The sequence below is a fragment of the Alligator mississippiensis genome, chromosome 4 (assembly GCF_030867095.1).
Source record: "Alligator mississippiensis isolate rAllMis1 chromosome 4, rAllMis1, whole genome shotgun sequence".
In the NCBI taxonomy this organism is placed as follows: domain Eukaryota; kingdom Metazoa; phylum Chordata; order Crocodylia; family Alligatoridae; genus Alligator; species Alligator mississippiensis.
In genome coordinates this window covers 8,297,176-8,316,211 of record NC_081827.1, presented here as the reverse complement: position 1 = coordinate 8,316,211, position 19,036 = coordinate 8,297,176, and the positions used below count along the sequence as shown (strand labels likewise).

At 52.5% G+C, this 19,036-nt stretch overlaps 1 protein-coding gene across 1 annotated transcript in view; it reads right to left on the bottom strand.

Moving 5' to 3' along the window:
- Positions 1–234: 234 nt before the first annotated feature.
- The window catches only part of PLXNA4 (plexin A4), a 523,137-nt gene continuing 504,335 nt past the window's right edge, over positions 235–19,036 (bottom strand). Inside the window, exons 31-32 of the mRNA XM_014607569.3 lie at positions 11,328–11,478; positions 235–8,682 (exon numbers count right to left, since the gene is read on the bottom strand). Coding sequence (XP_014463055.1) covers positions 8,587–8,682; positions 11,328–11,478 — 247 coding nt within the window. The 3' untranslated portion in view covers positions 235–8,586. The remainder of the gene's footprint in view (positions 8,683–11,327; positions 11,479–19,036) is intronic.

Sequence of the window (19,036 nt, the reverse complement as noted above, 5' to 3'; positions counted from 1 at the left end):
TCCGGGGACTGAGACAAAAGCACTGGCCAGGCGTGTGAGTGAAAAGCTAGTGTGTTTTAAGCCATTATTTGTATGTTTTGTTCTCCCCAGTTATGTAGTACCCCTAGTTATTAAAGCCGGCAACCCCAGAAAGGTGACAAGTACCTTCGCCCCTTCCCGAAATCTCTAGGCAGTCCTCCTCTGGCCTCCACCCTCCACCCCCGTGCAGCCCCAAGAAGGAGGCGAGCAGAGCGCTGTGCTTTTTGGATTTATTATTTTTTTTTAATAAACTTTATTCTATATTACAAATAGTTTTTTTTTTGTTTTGTTTTGTTTTGTTTTGTTTTTTTTCTTTGTTCTGGACTGCAAAATAGGAATGCCTTATATTTACATACACAGGTATACAATTAATTATAACAAAGTACAGAAGCTTTGCTTTTACCAAGTAACAACGGGAGTCCGATTTAAATAGTATAGACTTTTATTTCTTCGTTTAATTTCTTTTCCTTTCTTGTCTTAGGATCATTTCCAAAGAAAACAAACCAACAACGACAACAACAAAAAATAAAAGAGATCCCAACCTCCTTTCTAATGCGATCGATGTTGATCGAACGTGATAGGTATCGATAGCTCTTTTAGGCCCGTGGTAACACTGTTAGCAAAAGATATGTCTTCACATTGAAGGTGGGAGCTTTAGGCAAACAGGCAGGGGGAGTGAGACAGCTGGGGTCCCACGTGCCCAAGACATGGGAGGGTACCACAAAAGGGGTTGATCTGTTGTTTGAGATGCTCCAGCTGCTTGCTGCAGAGTGAGTAGGCAACGCCGTGGTTGAGGGCAGGTTCCCCTAGCACTGCGAGCTCCTCAGGTTCCCCTCCCTGCGATGGCACTGGAACAACAGGGGTGCAACAAAAGACCTGGGAAGAAACTTAAAACAAGGCAAAGTTTCTTCTGTGCCACCTGGGACGCAGCCTGGGGGATGCACACTCGCTGGCCCAGCTCACAGGGCCACAAAAACCTCTTTCAAAAGAGAGAGAGGAAAGAGGGCTGGCTGCACACACAAGTCCAGTTTGCCTCCCTCCAAACTCCTTGTCTGCCAGCTCCTAGAAGCTGGTCTAGTTTAAGGAAGTTTTATCCTCCCCCCATTGCATAATCCTGCTCCTGGGGCCTGGTATCTGTGAATCCAGTGCACAGCCCCTTGCAGTAATGACCTTAGGGTTGTTAAGGCCCTGGGCAAGAGAGTCATTTGGGACCCCTTAGAGCCTGAATTTTGATGACCTATAAGCAAGTGGGACATTTGTTGCAAAATTTCAGGGCCCCCTAAAGCAAAAGAGGCATTTGTGGCCCTTTAGGGGCAAAATTTTGATGACCTATAAGCAAGTCAGACATTTGTTGCAAAATGTTGAGGCCCCTAAAGTGCGGGACCTGGGCGGTTGTCCAGTTTGCCCTCCCCTAAGGCCACCACTGCCCCTTGCATGCAGAGCAAGCCGCATTTCAGAGGGCTGGTTTTTGACAAGGAGTTGTTGGAGTCCAGGGCAAGGACGAGGATCTTCTAGATGTCAGTGGGTGCGTCTACACACGATGCAAAGTGTGCAGCAGCCTAATAACACTGCGTGCTGGGCAAAGCCTGTGCTAATATACTACTGTGCAGTAGTATTAGGTGACAGCATACTGCAAGAGCCACTGGGCTCCGCTTCCACCAGCTGCTTTACACCAGCTGGGGCAGAGGCAGTTTGGCCCCAAGCGTGTGATGCGCCTCCAACACGGCCCCCTTTCTGCACTCTCCCAATGAGACCCTCGCTTCTCCCCCCCTCACTTGCAGCACATCTGGAGAACAAGCCCAGCTAAGCGGCTCGATATCGGAGGCCAAATGCTGATGGTGCGGAGGGGCTGTGATCCCCGCTAGACTCTCTGGCAGCAACCGAAGGCTGACAAACCCCGCTCAGGGGGGCTGCTCCCCCAAAATATTATCCTAGAAGGCAAAAAGCAGAAAAATGCTAGCAAGCTCCTATACAAGTACCTTATGGCAGACTCACAGCCTCGTTCCCCAGCCTTTGGCTGCTGGGTGAAATCTCTTTCAGGTGATTTGTTTCCACGCAGAAACAAATCCTTGAGGTAAACTCCCCCTTCGTTATTTTTTTCCGAACAGGAGACTAACAGAAAAAGCCAAGGAACAGACGCCGGCAAGGAAGGGCGCGCTCGTGACCCTCCGATTACTGTAAGCAGCTTTATCTTCTGTTTTTTCCTCTTTTTTTTTTGTTTTTTTGGTAAGATTTTCTGGGTGTTTTTTCCCCCCCGCTCTGCTTTTAAATCATTTTTGTGACATCGTTCCACAAATTAATGCCTCTCCGATGCCCTCCCTGGGCCCCCCTCAAAAACGCTGGCTGAGAGGTCACAGCTAGGTTGACCCCAATCACTATATGAACCATAATACGCGGCACTTTGCATTTTCGAAGGACTTTACAGACAACAGTTAACCCTCATGGCCTCCTCACAGATGGGGAAACTGAGGCAAAGAACCATTACAGGATTGCCCAAGGTCACCCATTGATCACTTAAGGGCTCCTGGCATGGGGGTCTCTGCTGTATCCCCTGAACCGCAGCCACGGTGAAGCTGGAAAAGCCAGTGCTGAAGAAATGGGGGGAAGTTGAGCCCCCGGAGAATGGCATTTGTGGCATCTAGGGCCAGAGCTGTGGCACTTCCTTGTCCCCCCCACCCTTTTTTGCCCTGTCTCAAAGGATATTTCCCTTGTAGCAGTGGTGCTTGGGGGCCATATTCAGCATTTTGTCCTGCATTGCTGGGGAGAGGATCATGGCAACATGCCTGGTGGCAGCTCTGCTTCCAAGAGAGCCAACCCATTCATTTAAAAAAGGAGGGATAACAGGCAAATGGTGCTTAGCTCAGAAAAGCAATGTCGCCGCTGCTCTCTCTCATGTCCTCCAAATGAGAGTGCAGGGCCTGATCCTACTCCACCTATTAGGGACTAAATGAATCCAGGTGCCCAAGAGTGATCCTCTTCTACCCCATTCAGGACCCTAAATATCAGTTCCTGCAAAAGGCGGGTGCCTTGGTCTCCTCATCCCGGCAGCTCTCAATGACATGGACTTAAGGCTGAGATGAGCGTTGTACAAACCAATGCATTGATGGCTCTACAGGGATTTGAGCAGGGTGGTCTCGAATAGCACTTAAATGCCAAGTCCACCTAGGTCCTTACTAGGGGTAATAGGGCCTGGCCATTAGAGTAGGACCCATGAGGGTATTTAGGTGCTTCGCCCCATTGAGATCAGTGAGGTTTGGGCACATAAGTAGCTTGGAGATTTGGGCCCCAGCCTCAAGGTCACTGCGGGATTCACTTGGTTTGCAGCAATGCAGGCTGATGTAGCACCACTGGTTTCAACAGTGCTACCAGGGACAGGTTTGTGCCAGCTGAGGGGCTGGGACACGTGGTACTTTTCTCTCTGTCTGTGCAAAATACCTGTCAAAGCAGAGGGTCTGCTGGGGGATGCATGCATATTTATATAGAAAGCCACCTGTCCAGCTGCTTCAGATGCACACAGACAAGGAGAGAAGGGGTTAGGCTGGATTCACACCAACTGCTCTTCAGCGACAGCAGGGCCATCCTACGGGTGGTCTGTGGAGACCATCCGAGCAGGCACAGCGTCACTCCAGCTCGCCCCTCCTACAGCTCTGAAAAAGTAAAATGCTTCCACCTGGAGCTGATTTGGTAAAAAGCAAAGGGATCCTGACACAGTTGCATAGCTTACAGACAGCAGCTAGTAACCCTTAGGTGGCCTGACGTGATGGACAAGGCTGACACTCAGGAAACTTCCTTTCTTTTAACTATGGATGCATTTTGCAATTTTCCCCTTAACATTTTATTCAAATGTCACCCCTGCCAACTCCTCCATCCCCTCATCTCTTACCATTCCCACTATTTGGACCAGCTTGTAGGTTCACTTAGGTCCAGAAGGGACCACCGGATCATCTACTTGACCTTCTGTATAGCAGTGGCTATTAAACTTCATCCAATGACCCAAAGCCTGAAGAAGGCTGTTTGTGTCCCAAAGCTTGCAAAGGACTTTTTTCCAACTATTTAGTTGGTCTAATAAAAAATATCACATCTCCCCAGAGGATTTTGCCTCCCCAGTTACCCAAGCCCTGAGCCCAATCTCTTCCCATTGGCCAATCACACCTTTGAGACATTATCTAGGTGCCTATATTCTCACTGAAATCAATGGGCATGAAGAAGCCTGAATGGCTTTTTGAATCCAGCTCCCCGTTTTTATCTGAAGTCACCAGGCAATGAAGGCCCCACTACTCCCCTGGTGGCTCGGCACCAATCATTTCTACATTGGTCACATAATCAGGAGTAAATGTAGTTAAAATGCAGCCAATGGTCTTCCCTATTTATACTTTTTGCATGGTAAAATTCAGCCTCAGTCCAGCACAAAGCCCAGGGCTGCTTCTCTTCTCCACAGCTGAGCAGAGAAACCACCCAAGAAGATAAAATGAGGAAGACCCATATGGGTCCCACCTGCTTGTCCAACCATCTCGCAGTACAAGACTGTTCCCTTCCTCCTCAGACCAACGGCACAATCCTAACTGAGAGCTACTCCCAGCTCCTTTATGAATTTGCATTTCCAGCACGGCCCTTGGCAAAGTACTCCACAAGGCCTAGCTCTTCCCTAGAGGCACCAAAGTGAGTGTGATGTGAACAGATAATCACAGTGGGCAAGATCCTCAGCTGGTGATCACAGGTGTAGCTCCTTTCAAAGGTGCACTGGGAGGGTTAGATACATCTACAGTGGAGGAAGAGGAGGGTGGATTCAGCCCAAGTGCTGGTGGACCTCCACTGTCTTTTCACCACTCCATCCATTGCCCAGGACAGATACGGTCTCCCACCAGTTACTGAAAAGAAATCCTAAAGTGGCTCACCTTATGGCAACACAAGTGAGGACATGTGGCTTAGGTGTGCTTTGCAATGTGGCTGCCCAAGCCCTGCCAGGTGAACCAGGTACAGACACTTGGGGCTAACTCTATGGTGAAGACATAACTTTTAGCTATACCCAAAGGCCCAGTGAAAGGGTTTGGCCTCACATCTATCAGAGGTCTTTGTCCAGGCCACCCCATTGGTGATGGTGCCATAAACGTCAACAGTCAAGCCTACCGCAGGCAGGTTACCCCATAAAACAGCATGTCATCTAGGAGTGCTGGGATGGGAAAGCTGTTCATTGACCTCAATGGGCTTTGAAATAAGCCCTCTCTGGATAGCTTGACCCCAGAATATGATGGGCCAACTCTGGTGGGATGTCCACAGGCAAAGGTACAAGAGGGAGGGAAAGGAAAAGAAAGGCAAAGGAAGGAGGAAAAGACCGCATCTCGGCAGTCACAAGGCACCTTCTTCCTTCTGTTTGTGTCTCTGTTTTTCATTGTATTTCACATGCACTTAAAAAATTGAATTAAATTAAGTCGGGGCAGGGAGCAAGTGATCTCAGAGGCCCATGGTGGGCAAGGGGTGGAGTGGGAGCGGCAAAGTGAGGGCGAAGCAACGGAGGGGGGAACCCACACATTCACTTCACAATGCCAGCACGTTGTCAAGGCCGAAACAAAGGCAGAAGAAGCTGAGGTATAAAAATAAAGCCGAATGAAAAGAGAGATTTGCTGAAAATCCCAAGTGGGGGAAGATGAGGGGGCAGAGCAGAGCGAGGGAATGGATGGGAGAGAAGGGGACGATGATGTTCACAATCCCGTTTCTGCTAAAACTTTTGTTCACTCTGAGGTTATCAAGTTATGTGCTGGGGGTGAGGGAGATGGAGGGAGGAAGAGTTGAACAATGCTGTCCCAGCAAATGAAAATTAAAATAACATCCCCGCCCCCAAAAAATCTTAACTGAACTAGGCTGAGTCTCAGATTTCCCCTGTGGTGCTTCTTCACCGCTCTAGCTGTGCAAAATCACACACGTTTCCTTTGAAATCTTCCCGTGCAACGTCCCTCTCCCCCTTCTCCTGTGCAAACAAAACCCATCCCCGGCAGCTCCACGAGCTGCCTGCCACTGAGTTCCCCTCTGAGCCAGCATGGGTTTTTTTGTCCTTAGATCCCACCATCCCGCTGAATGAAAATCATGAGAAGAGGGTCCATAATTCTCATTTGTGGCACTTCGTTTGTCAAAACCTTTGGTTTCTTCCATTATTTTTTTAACTTTCATGGTTTACGTCTTTAAAACCAAAAAAACCCCCAAAGAAATGAAAAAGCAATCTGAACTGTTCTTGGTTTTTTGTTCGTTTGTTTTCTTAGCACTGGCTTTCGTGGCACTTTTCCGTTCCACTTCCCCAGCTGTGACGGTCTGATCTGGGACACACTCTGACGTTACCAAATGAAGCGTTAAAACCATGACACCAACGCACACCCAACTGGCCCTGACGCACGGTCCTCTCGGGTGCGCGGAGCCACCTCGAAGGGGCGTGATGCGGCGCTCAGCCGGCCAACTCACCAAAGCAAGCAAAAGGAAAGGAAATGACACACGCACGCCCATGTCCACGCCAAAACAATACAGAAAGATCTGGGGTTTAAAAACCAAGACGTGTCCCTTACGCTCTGCCGGCCGGGTACGAACCTTGCAACGTTCCCCCTACGCCTGTCGGCTCATCGTTCTTTCAACCGCTGTGGCAAGAACCGCCCACGGGTTTGAATGCTTGGCTGCATGCAATCGGCTCGAGAACAAATTTTCTCCTGCTCCATCCTCCCGTAAATCCACTAGCGATAGGTGGTCACGCAGAGGTATGTATCAATAGCATGACTAGGACCAGATATGACCACTCCATCATTAAGGACACCCCTTGCAGCCCACAGACCTCCCTTTCCCCTCTACCCTCCAATGTGCAGCTAGGCTGCTTCTCCAAGGATGGCGAGAGATGGGCCGAGGGGAGAGGTTGTCTTCCCGTACCGCTCCCGTCCATGCCCACGCGTGGTCTTAGCGAGCGCTATTTGCTTCTCGAGGTGACAGATGCACGTTCAGCTCCTGCTTCCAGCCTCGCTCCGTTTTGTGCCAAATTCGAGGTTCCCTGGTTTGGTTCTTGTGCTCTGGGCTCGGCGCCTTGTTGACGGCAAACCCCAAATGGTATTGAAGTAAGCGGTCTGCGGTTGTACGGAAGGAAAAAAAGAAAGGGGAGAAGAAGGAGACTCTCCTGCTTGGTTAGGTAGGAAGTAGCTCGGTCCTCAGAGAGGCAGCTGTTGAAGAGGAGCTGAGGGCCAGGGGAGTAAATGCCATCTCCCATCCATCTCTGTGCCGAAATAACAGTGAAGGGATGTAGGGGACGGGAAATGCTGCTGAGGCACCCACTGTGCTTTAAAAATGACCCTGTTGGTGGAGGGTTTGGGATGAGAGGACAGGATGGGGATGGGTCAAGATGGAGAGAGGGTGGCCTAGTGCCGCCAGAAACAGTCACAATCATTTGTGGGCATTCAAGAAAATTGGAAAATCCCACCGTGGTTTTACAAAAGGCTGGGTCGGCATGAGGTCACGTCCTCCCGGGAGCAGCCCGAGGGGAAATCATTCCCTTTAATCCCCGGTCTCCTCATATTTTGCACCAAACAATGCAAAGTCCTGTGGAGATTTCAGCCAGGAAACCACACCCCTCCTCCCCCAAAAAAGCCAAGAAAAATATTTGTCCTGGCTCAGAACAACTTTCCTCTAGCAAAAGCGATATATTTCCCAGACCAGCTTGGGTTTTTGCGGCCGGGTTCCTCCTTTCTAGCTCGGCACGTGCCTGGAGGCTTTTCCTTTCTGGGGTTGCAGTGGAAATGGGCTGCGCTGCGCCGTGAGCCATCCGGAGGGGATGGCGAGCACCGGCTCGGCGCAATTAGGCAGAGAGCGTTTCATCGCAGTTTTACGGTCAACAGGAAACACAAGGAAAGACCAAGGGGGACACGGGGCTGTTTTAAAAATAATAATAAAAATCTGAAAAGTTAAAGCGGGGGGCAAGGGGCGGTCTCTCCCTCCCCCACCCCTCCAGGCATTACTATTCACCCGGAGAGTTAGAGTCCCCCGTGCCACTCCGCGTTGACCCAGGTCCCTGTCGCGTTCCCAGGAGGCTTCAAATCCTTCCCCGTAGGACTGGTATCGGGAGATGGAGCTGTAACGGTTCTGCTGGAGGAGGTCCCTGTGTGATCCTGCCCTGCTGGGATCCCCAGAGGCAGGCCCCATCCCAGGAGACGAGACTCCAATAATACTGAGTTTGTTTCCACGTCCGCCCCCGGCTTACGGACCCGGGAGCTCAGTTCAAGCAGCGCGACAGAGGCAGCCTTCCAGGTTTCCGTCTGGATACGGATGATATGATGGTATTTTTCGGGCAAGGGGAAGCTGTGAACAAGAGAGCTCCACCTGAATGTCTCGGTGTCCCCAGAGATGAGATCCCTCCAACGCCACCACGTCCCTCAAATCCCAAGGCCTTGTGGCTTTGTCCATAGGTTTAGAGAGAGAGAGAGAAAGAGAGCTGATCGGTTGACTCTGCTTACAGCCCAATCAAAACTTGCACTTGGTAAAGAGGATGATCTTGACTGAGGCACGGCTTGGTTTATCCCTCCCAGGGGTTCCCTGGCAGGACAGTTCTCAGCTGTCTATGCTCATGAGGGTTATGACTTGTTCAAGTTTGTAGGCGAGTTTCTGTTTCCCAGCCTGGTCGTCTTGATCGAGGGCTCCGAGGATCTGCCAAAGGGGAGGAACAGAGAGAAGAGAGGGCTTTATCCCTGCCCAGTAGCCCCGACACCCCAAAGGAGGGCCAACCGGGGGGAGAAGGGACTTTTCCTTTGCTTAACTTCTGCTCTTGCAATACCAGCTAGCAAAGTGGTGCGGGAGGACAGCAGGGAGTGGACAGATGGCAGCGCTCAGCAGTATCTCCATCACCGCCTGCTCTGTTAGGACCAGCTTGGTGGAGGGGGGAGTATTGGCCAAGACGCTAGGGTTTTCCTGTAATCTCTTCCCAAGCTGTCAAGGGAGCTGCAGGCCTGCCTGTCACACAGATGGGGGTCTTGGCATTGTGCCTCCAGCAAAGGGCCAGCCAAATGAAATGCTCCTTGCATCACCCTTCCTGTTACTCTTGAGCAGCACCGGGATCCTCTGCAGCTCTAGAGACACCTCTCTTCCCTGCCGGAGACAGAGAGAAGGGCTGAGCTCTGTCTGGGCACGAGCCCGGGGTGCCTGCTGAGCCAGGGTTGGCTTTTAAGGTAGCACAAAACCCGGCCTGTGGAGCTGAAACAGGCTCTATTTGAGCTCTGCTCTTTAAACCCCTGTGGATGAAGTTGCAGGCTGGTTGCACTCAGCCCAGACTAAGGGCACTTACAACACAAGTGTCTGCACACTAAAGCTCATTAACTCGTGCTAAGTGCCCTCTGAGCGTCTGAAGGTCATGCCACTTCAGGTGAGGTTGAACTCTGGGCTGTGCTACCTGTCTTGCCTTCTCCATAGATATAAAATAAGCAATATGCAGTCCTCCAGCATCCCAGAATGCACCACTTCCAGTCCCCATTTTCCACCCAGCTGAGATTGCTATCAGCTATTGTTGGACGGCTCCATGGAGATAATTTAAGCAATTGGTGGTCCTCCAAGGTGTCCATTCAATTTGGAAATGATATTAGGAAGCAGAGGGGCTGATTCCTGCAGCTCTCCTAGCCCCTCTGCACTTTATAATCAAAGACCCCCAATGGGATCACCTTGCCTGGGGCCTGATGCTGCTTTTTCTCTTTACTGAAGAGGCTCCAGTGCTGGGGCTGTGACCCACAGTCAGCTGGTTGTTAGTCCCAGACTTGGCACCATACTGGAACCAGTTCAAGACTCCAACATGGTGCTGGGACTGGGACCAGCGACCAGTAATCTGTGCATGTTAGAGATCACAGTAGGCATTGTGGTGAGACTTTTAGTAATATGCACAGCAATGCTTACTCTCATCTAATTAAACATCGTCTGAGTGTCCCCTGCCACAAGTTGCCACGCGAGGTGAAACTAAGCTGGGTATTTCTTTATGTTGGACCAAATTCACTCCTGTGCGAGCAGCCTGCCTTGGTGTTCAGTGGTGTGCAGGCTCCTTTGCAAAGGTTCAAATATAAACCTGCACTGCACATGTCTTGGCTACAAGAGGCACTTCCTCCAGGAGATGCCAAGCAGGGTCTTTAGAAGACAGAGTCTTTAATGGAGCGGCATTAGGCCTTGATAAGAGCATTGTATAGACCCTTCATGGCATTACTGCAATGACGATGGTGCTTTGCAAAGACTTCTCCTGCCAGCCCTTCCCTGCCCTTCCCTTGTGCTGGAGAGGAAGGGATCCCGGTGCCTCTCCTAAGAGGCAGCGATTCGTTCCAATGGGATTCACTCCCACCATCCTAAGGGAACGTGACGGGTGTTAGGGAGCGATGACAAGCGGCTCTGTCTGGGAAAAGCAGCATTGGTCTATATGGACCTGAAGGACCAAGTTGCATGAGACAGGCTGCAGGTTTAGCTTGAAGTGTCTTGGTTGAGCACTGCACTACCTTACATGGGAAGAGCTGGGGTGCTGTAGGAGAGGCACAAGCAGGCTTTCAGGAGGTGTGGGGGGCTGCTGCAGCCAGGGCAATTTGTCTCCATCAAACACCAGCTTCACGAACAAGGCGAGAGCCCCCCCACACCTGTCCTGTCCTTGTCTGCCCCTGGGGAACAGGTCCTAGCTCCCTGGTCTGCTTCCCCTGCTAATCTTCAGCTGGCGTGCTGGCAGCTGCCGAGTGTTGGTTCAGGGAAGGCTGGTCAGTGCGCCCCGGCGGTGAAGTCAGACAGCTTTAATTAGATCGCACAATTTTCTGCTTGGCTGGTGCAGTTCGCAAGATGCAGCAGTGTGGAGAGAGCCCTTCCCATCCCCGGCCCGGCCAACAGCCCCAGCCCCGATGACCAGAACCAGGAACTGTGCATGCTTGGGGAGCTCTGCCCTGTCAAAGCTGCAACCAGCGGCCCCTTGTCTCTGTACCCCGTCCTCCAAAGGGAGGCTGGCCCCATTAAATGCACCGAGGCATATGCCAGGCAGAGATGAATGCAGCACCCTGTCCTGGGGTCTATATAGGACAGGAGGGAGACCATCAGGGCCCAACTCCACCTTGATGGTCCTCAAGGGATCAGTCAGAGGGGGAAAGAACAGGAAATCAGGCTGTAAGGTGTGGGGGAGGCCAGCACAGCATCACCCACGCTCTGCCTGTCCCCAGGCACCACGTCCTTCCCAAAACCACTGGCCCTACATTTGAGAGGAAAGTGCCCATGGCTGGTGGGTGTCTTGGTAAGTGGCCTATGACCCCAGACCATCCAGCAATGCTCCTTGCCTCCTGGCATCTCACCTCCTCACTGTACTTGCCCACGTAGGAGTAGATCTCAGAGAGCGCGCTCATGGTGTTGAACTCGTTCATGTGCATTCGGGACTGCTCAGCCAAGTAAGCATTCATGTCCTGGTCGCTGATCGCCGGCATCTTGGCAATGTCTGAGTAGTACCTGGGGGAGAGAGAGGCACAGCATTTGCTCATGGAGGAAGAGGAACCTAGGAAAAGCACCTGACCTCTTAGCTCCCAGTCTTGGCCCTTATCCATTCAGCCAGAGGACTGAAGCTGGCATGCAGTGCTCTAAGTTAGCCTTTCACTGCTTGCCCAAGCAGATAGGCCACCCCCTAGCTCCCCAAAATGCTGGGTGTCATGGGCAAATTCTCCAGAGCTCTCCCGGTCACCTACACGCTCCCCAATGAAGCCCAACAGAGCACCAAAGGCTGCCCTGGCATGGCTGGATTGCACTATAAGCACACAATAGCCAGCCAAGCAGATTTTGCCAGCCACAACCCAGCGGCATCTCCCTTGCACCTTTCCCTGCCTAAGGATCATCATGCCCTGCCCCTCACTTCAGTGTGCTCCCTGCTGCTAGGTCTGCAAGAGCTGCCTTGCACTAGCTAGACCTTCCTCATGCCTCGTGCTGGGCAAATGAGAGCTGCCAAGCCAAAAACAAAAGCTTCTGGAGTCAAATCATCCCTCAACACGAGCCTGGAGCAGGGCTGTGTTTTTTTGTAAGGTGCCCCACTTGCTCTGCCACCCCATCCTGTGCAAAGCAGGCATACAGAAAGGCTCAAGCTCCCACCAAGCCCAAGCAGCCCCCTGCTGCAGATGTACCAGTCTCAGAGCTCAGCCCTGGCCCAGCTCTAGCGACCGAACCCCGTGCATGGGACATTTGCACTTGGGGCAGTGGTGAGAGCAGTGTGAGGATGGTGGAACCACACTGCCCAGGGCCCCATTGAGGAAGGGGTTGGGTCTTCTCATTATGGCCACACGGCTCATTTGCCCAGGTAGCTGCCAATGCAACATGCAGCACCTCATGCCAACACCATGCCCACTTCACCCACCGCGGGGATGCCTGCCACCTGCCCCCACACAGATGGCTCACACCCTCACCCTCACACAATCCCCAGTGTGCCACTTCCATTAGCATGCCCGTGAACACAACCACCCTAACAGGCACACTCACAACTCTCAGTGCACCCATGTCACCGTTCGCAGACTCCCACCCTCTCATCTTCCGCCTGCAGACACGCACTCGAAGCCCTGGCAGCCCTCCCACCTCAACCACCTCTCTGCCCCAGGTCCCCTATCACTACCCACCCGCCCCATCCTCCCCACATCTCCCCCAGGTGCCGGACCTGTCCTACGGCACACACAACAGCCCAAAGCTGCTCCAATGCTTCAGTGCACGCAGCCTATTCACAGCGAGGAAAGCCTGCTCGCATCCCTCCAGGGGTCCACGACTGGACCGGGGAGTCCCAGGGTGGTTACCACTGCACAGGGCTTTGCCTGCCAACCTGTGTCTCTTTAAGGAAGTTGCTTTTTTTCCCCATGTCCTTCCTCCCCCCAGGCACGGCAGGTCTTGGAGGACAAGGTTTGCAGAAGGTAATCAGTCACTGTCACTCGCAGCTGTGCTCTGCTGTCAACTGGTTAATTAGACACCATCATTTACATTTTTAATTTCTGCAATTTGACATTTTGTGCACAAAAAAAAAAGGAAAAAAAAAAGCGCGCCCCAGTGCCGGCACGCGCCACAATTTTATAATTAGGAGGCAGAAAGGACGAGGAGCCAAAATAGCTGACAGGTGTCCTGTAAACAGTACCAGGCCACCTGCAGAGCCAGGGGCTGCTTCCACAGCACCGAAATCGGATGCCAAAGTACTGTATAATGAGAATCCTTCGACCAGGAGGGCAGGAAGCACTCGCTGTGACAGGGCAGGGGAAGGCCCCAAAACCAGGCCCTGCCATTTGAGGACGGGGTGCAGGGAAGTGGCCACCAGCCAGCTGCAGAAGCAGCTCAGCCATCGCCTGCCTCCTCCACGTGACTCCTGCTTGTCTACCCATATCCTGCTCTGCTGCGGTGGATGGGCCGAAGCTACTTCCCCCATTGTGTAGACAACCAGCAAAGTCCAATGCATCGCTTACAACATCCCCTGCCTTTTGGCTCCATCGGGAGCAGGGCAACCAGCTTGAGACCATTGGGGACTGGGACAACGATAACCATTGGGGACTGATGGGCATCCAACTGATGCCAGTGCCAGCTGGTGCTGGTCTCCTGCTCCCTGGCAAAAGCTAGTGTGGACAACCCAAGCCTCTGGACTCAGGCTCATGCCCTACCTGTTGCTGCTCAAGAGGAAAGTGGTCTTGGCTTGGTGTTTGCAACCTGCCTGGCTCTGGAGTCGGAGATCACAGAGGCCTATTGAAGGGAGGGAGTTGTCTGGGGTTAAACATCCTGTAACCTCACCGGGAACTGCTCCTGTAAGATCAATCTCAGGATCAAAATCCCTGCTCCCCATCACATCTGCTCATGCTCTACAAAGTCCTCATAGCCAAGTGGGCTCAACTGAACGTAGTGGGCCTCTGCTTCTTCTGCAGGGTTGCTTGTGTATCGCTTACAGCAAAACACTGGAGGGGGACACGGCGGCATCACTAATGGCTCTGCTGGAGCATCACCCCATGCTCCTCTGAGCTCAGGGTGACAGCCCAAGTGCTTGGCTGGCTAATAAATGAACGAGGAACTTGGGAGATGGAGAGAACCACATCTGAGCCCAATGTTAAAAGATGGGGGGAGGAGGGCGGGGGTTGGAGCCTGCAGTGTGATGAAAAATCATTGATTTATGAGACTAACGAGGAGGTTGCAGGGAGGAGCTCTGCTCTGCCTACATATCCCATGGGCACCCTCCTGCCAACAGGTGGGAGAGAGCATAGGATGGCATCACCTGAATGCCAGGGAAGGCCTGGCGTTACAGACCAGCCTGAATCTCCTCCCATCAGCCATGGGGTCAGGAAGGGCAGCTGGTGACCCGCATGCAGCCCCAGCCCCCCTGCCCCTCGCCCACCAGCGAGAGGTGGTGCATGACAAATACAGGCCATGCACACCTGCCGGCCTCTCCTTCTCCCACTGGTGGACCGTGGCTCTAATGGTGGTTTGGGTCCCTAACTCGTGACAGCCAAGAGCTCCACACAGGCCAGGGGCTGCTTTCCTGGGGTTGGGTGGACTTGAAGATAAAGAGAGCCCTGGCACTGCTTATGTCAGGCTGCTTCACGGGTCGGGGATGGGGAGAGACAGAGAGAGATGGGGGCTGTGGCCATACTGGGATGCACCAGACCCACTTTCTGTCCTGCCCATGAGACTGCAGCTGGATCACCCAGGACTCTGAATCTTACCCCGACCCCTGTTTTTGCACTGCAAACCCAGGAGGCAAGCCTGCTGGGAGGCAGTTTATTCTCACGGGCCTGTGTCTTGGCTCTGCTGCTGACAGCAGCAAAGAGCGGGGTAGTTGCTTAACTTGGTGGTGGTAGATTTTGAGAACTGGGGCCTGGACCCATTTTGGACTGGGATGGGGTCTGCCCCTGAGAAGTGGGCATGGTATTGGCATGAGCATGGCATGGCATCACTGCTCCTGGCAGGAGGGTGCCCATGGGATATGCAGGCAGAACAGAGCTCCTCCCTGAAACCTCCTTCTTAGTCCCATATAAATCAATGCTTTTTCATCACACTGCAGGCTCCCAGTCCAGAACAGAAGAGCCAGCAGCTGGGAGCTGAGCCCCACCTGGCCTCTGTGCCCTGCTTCCCCAGACTGAGGGGGGGTACCTAGCAAAGCAGGGCACATGCCAGACCTCTCTGTGGCACCAGTGAATGGGGGCTCAGGAGGATGCTGAGAGCTCCAGCCTGTTGTGTGTCACATCCTTGCCCATGCTGCCACCTCCCGCTCCATTCGCCCTGCTCTGTATCAGCGCCGAGGTGCTCTGCAGAGCTGGGTGACAGCCCAACAGCGGTGGCACTTGTGTGGCACTCCAGATAGGAACTCAAGTGTCTGGGATGGCTTGACAGTTCAATTTGCAGCGAGCTGGCTCCCAGAGCCTGCCAGGAGTGTGAGCCTCTCAGTCTGAGCATCCTCTGCTATTGTAGACCCGTCACCCCTGTGGGAAGGCGGGGGCACCAGCGATAGCTGGCAGGGGAGGAGGAAGAGAGGACTTCTCTGAGCTCTGTGGCTCTTCCCACCTGGCCAATTTGCCTTCCTCTCCCATCAGTGACCATAGCGGTGGTGTGCAACTGCTAGCTCGGCCCTCCGAAGTATGCCCGGACACTTCCCCCGACCCTCTACTCATGCCTGTCACTCTCTGGGTCATTCCCCCTTTACAAACCTCCTCCTCCACCTGCCTGCCAGCACCTTGTCCATAGGTGAAAATGGCTCCTCGAGGGGTTCACAGCTCATGTTCTCAGGCTAATATTTCATTGGATTTCTGCTTGGTTTTAGCTTATTCTGTGCTCTGCCCCCACACATGCCAGTGGTGACCACCGTCCACTTCAGTGGACAATGATGGAGCCTGGAGGTCTCCCTGCTGTTTGTTCAGTGATGATGGGGGCAAGGGAGGAGACTCGGGACGTCTCTCTCAGACTGCTCTCTCCTGGTCCTGGTTAAAGCAGCCTTGCCTTTGGGACTCTTTTGTGAAAATGGATATGTCCTCAAGAGGGACGGCCTTAGTCTGCTGGGCTGAAAGGGGCTGATACTTGTGACCCCTTATCAGGTTGTGTTCAGGAAGGCCCTCACCTCACAGCTTTCAGTGGCATGGGGCAAGGGCAGGCAGAGACTCGGAGCTCCCCCCCGTAGTCAAACCACAGATGGAGATGCTCCTGTGAATGGCTTTCAGCCTCAGCATTTTGGTGCGGTGCCATGACCTGGTGTCTCCACGTGTCAGCATGAAGAGGCTGAGTCTGCAGGGAGGCCAAGACTTTATCACATCCAAAATGTGGCTCTTCTGTTGGCCTGCAGACCCACGAACAGCCTGTGCCAGGGGTCCCAGGGTGGGTGGCCACACAGCTGTCTTGGAAGCACTGCCAGTGAAACATAGATTCATAGATTCATAGATGTTAGGGCCGGAAGGGACCTCAATAGATCATCAAGTCCGACCCCCTGCCTAGGCAGGAAAGAGTGCTGGGTCTAGATGACCCCAGCTAGATACTCGTCTAACCTCCTCTTGAAGACCCCCAGGGTAGGGGAGAGCACCACCTCCCTTGGGAGCCCGTTCCAGAACTTGGCCACTCGAACTGTGAAGAAGTTCTTCCTAATGTCCAGTCTAAATCTGCTCTCTGCTAGCTTGTGGCCATTGTTTCTTGTAACCCCCGGGGGCGCCTTGGTGAATAAATCCTCACCAATTCCCTTCTGTGCCCCCGAGATGAACTTATAGGCAGCCACAAGGTCGCCTCTCAACCTTCTCTTGCGGAGGCTGAGAAGGTCCAGTTCCTCTAGTCTCCCCTCATAGGGCTTGGCCTGCAAGCCCTTAACCATACGAGTGGCCCTTCTCTGGACCCTCTCCAGGTTATCCGCATCCCTCTTGAAGTGTGGCGCCCAAAACTGCATGCAGTACTCCAACTGCGGTCTGACCAGCGCCTGATAGAGGGGAAGTATCACCTCCTTGGATCTGTTCGTCATGCTCTGCTGATGCACAATAAAGTGCCATTGGCTTTTCTGATGGCTTCGTCACACTGCCGGCTCATGTTCATCTTGGAGTCCCCTAGGACTCCAAGATCCCTTTCCACTTCTGTGCCACCCAGCAGGTCATTCCCTAGGCAGTAGGTATGCTGGACATTTTTCCTCCCTAGGTGCAGCACTTTGCATTTCTCCTTGTTGAACTGCATTCTGTTGTTTTCTGCCCATATGCCCAACCTGTCCAGGTCTGCCTGCAGCTGTTCCCTGCCCTCCGGCGTGTCCACTTCTCCCCATAGCTTTTTGTCATCTGCAAACTTGGACAGAGTACATTTGACTCCCTCGTCCAAGTCACTGATGAAGACATTAAAAAGTATCGGTCCAAAGACCGAGCCCTGCGGGACCCCACTGCCCACACCCTTCCAGGTCGAGACCGACCCATTCACCACGACTCTCTGGGTGCGACCCTCTAGCCAATTCGCCACCCACTGGACTGTGTAGTCATCCAAGTCTGTCCCTTCAGCTCCCTTAGGCCTGTAGACAGCCTGGGCCATGGCCAGCACATGGGCCCTGGGGTAATAAACTGTAGATGGGGGAGTGGATCCACTATCCTTGAGAAAACCTTTGCAAAAAATTATTAAGGATCACATTTGTGGGAGTCCAGTAGGAAAAATAATGCTAAAGGGCAGTCAGCATGGCTTCATAGCAGGTAGATCCCGCCTGACTAACTTTGTTTCTTTTTATGACCAGGTCACAAAATGCTTAGATGCAGGAGCTGAGTTAGATGTCATCTATTTGGATTTTAAAAAGGCCTTTGATACAGTCTCACATCCCATTCTTACAAATAAATTAAGCAGTTGTGATGTAGATGATTACACGGTCAGGTGGGCGGAGAATTGGCTTAGGGGTCACACCCAGAGGGTGGTGGTGGATGGGTTGTTTTTGACCTGGACAAATGTGAGTGGTGGAGTCCCCCAAGGTTCGGTCCTTGGACCAGTGCTGTTCAGTATCTTCATCAGTGACTTGGATGAGGGTGTGGAAAGCACTTTGTCCAGATTTGCAGGTGGTACCAAATTAAGAGGCAAAGTAAACACACTGGAGGGCAGGGAGCGGATTCAGGCGGATATGGACAGGTTGGGAATGTGGGCAGAGCAGAATAGGATGCAGGTTAACAAAGATAAGTGTGAAGTACTGCAACCAGGGAGAGAATTGCCAACACCTACAATCTGAGAGGTGATTTTCTCAGCAGCACAGCAGCGGAAGGGGATCTCGGAGTCATAGTCGACTCCAAAATGAACATGAGTCGTCAGTGGGATGAAGTGATAAGCAAAGCCAATCACACTTTCATGCATTAGCAGGTGCATCACGAGCAGGTCTAAGGAGGTGATGCTTCCCCTTTATGCGGCATTGTTAAGACTGCAGCTGGAGGACTGTGTCCAGTTCTGTGCACCACACTTCAAGAGGGATGTGGATAACCTTGAGAGGGTCCAGAGGAGGGCTACTTGTATGGTTAAGGGCCCACAGGTAAGAACCTACAAGGAGAGATTGAGGGACCTGGATCTCTCTAGCCTCTGCAAAAGAAGGCTGAGAGATCTTGTAGCGTCTATAAATTCATTAGGAGGGGGCAGCAAGAAATAGGGGATACTCTGTTTACCATGGCACCCCTTGGGTTTACTAGGAACAATGGCCATAAAGAGACGGAGAGCAGATTTAGATTAGACGTTAGGAAAAATTTATTTATGGCAAGGTTTGCCAAAGTCTGGAATGGGCTTCCAAGGGAGGTGGTGCTCTCCTCTACCTTGGGGGTCCTTAAGAGGCGACTAGATGCACACCTGGCTGGGGTCATCTGACCCCAGCGCTCTTTCCTGCCCAGGGCAGGGGGTCGGACTCGATGATATGCTGAGTTCCCTTCCAACCCTAAAAATCTATGAAATCTATTAACAAAGTGTCTTCAATGCACCAAGCACTCAGGATTTTCCAAACTGCTTGGTCTGCCAGCATCCCCCCACCTCCCAATATCCCCTCCAGAGCACCCCAGCCGTGACTTTCACCCTTTGTGGGTCTCTCCTCAGCCCACCC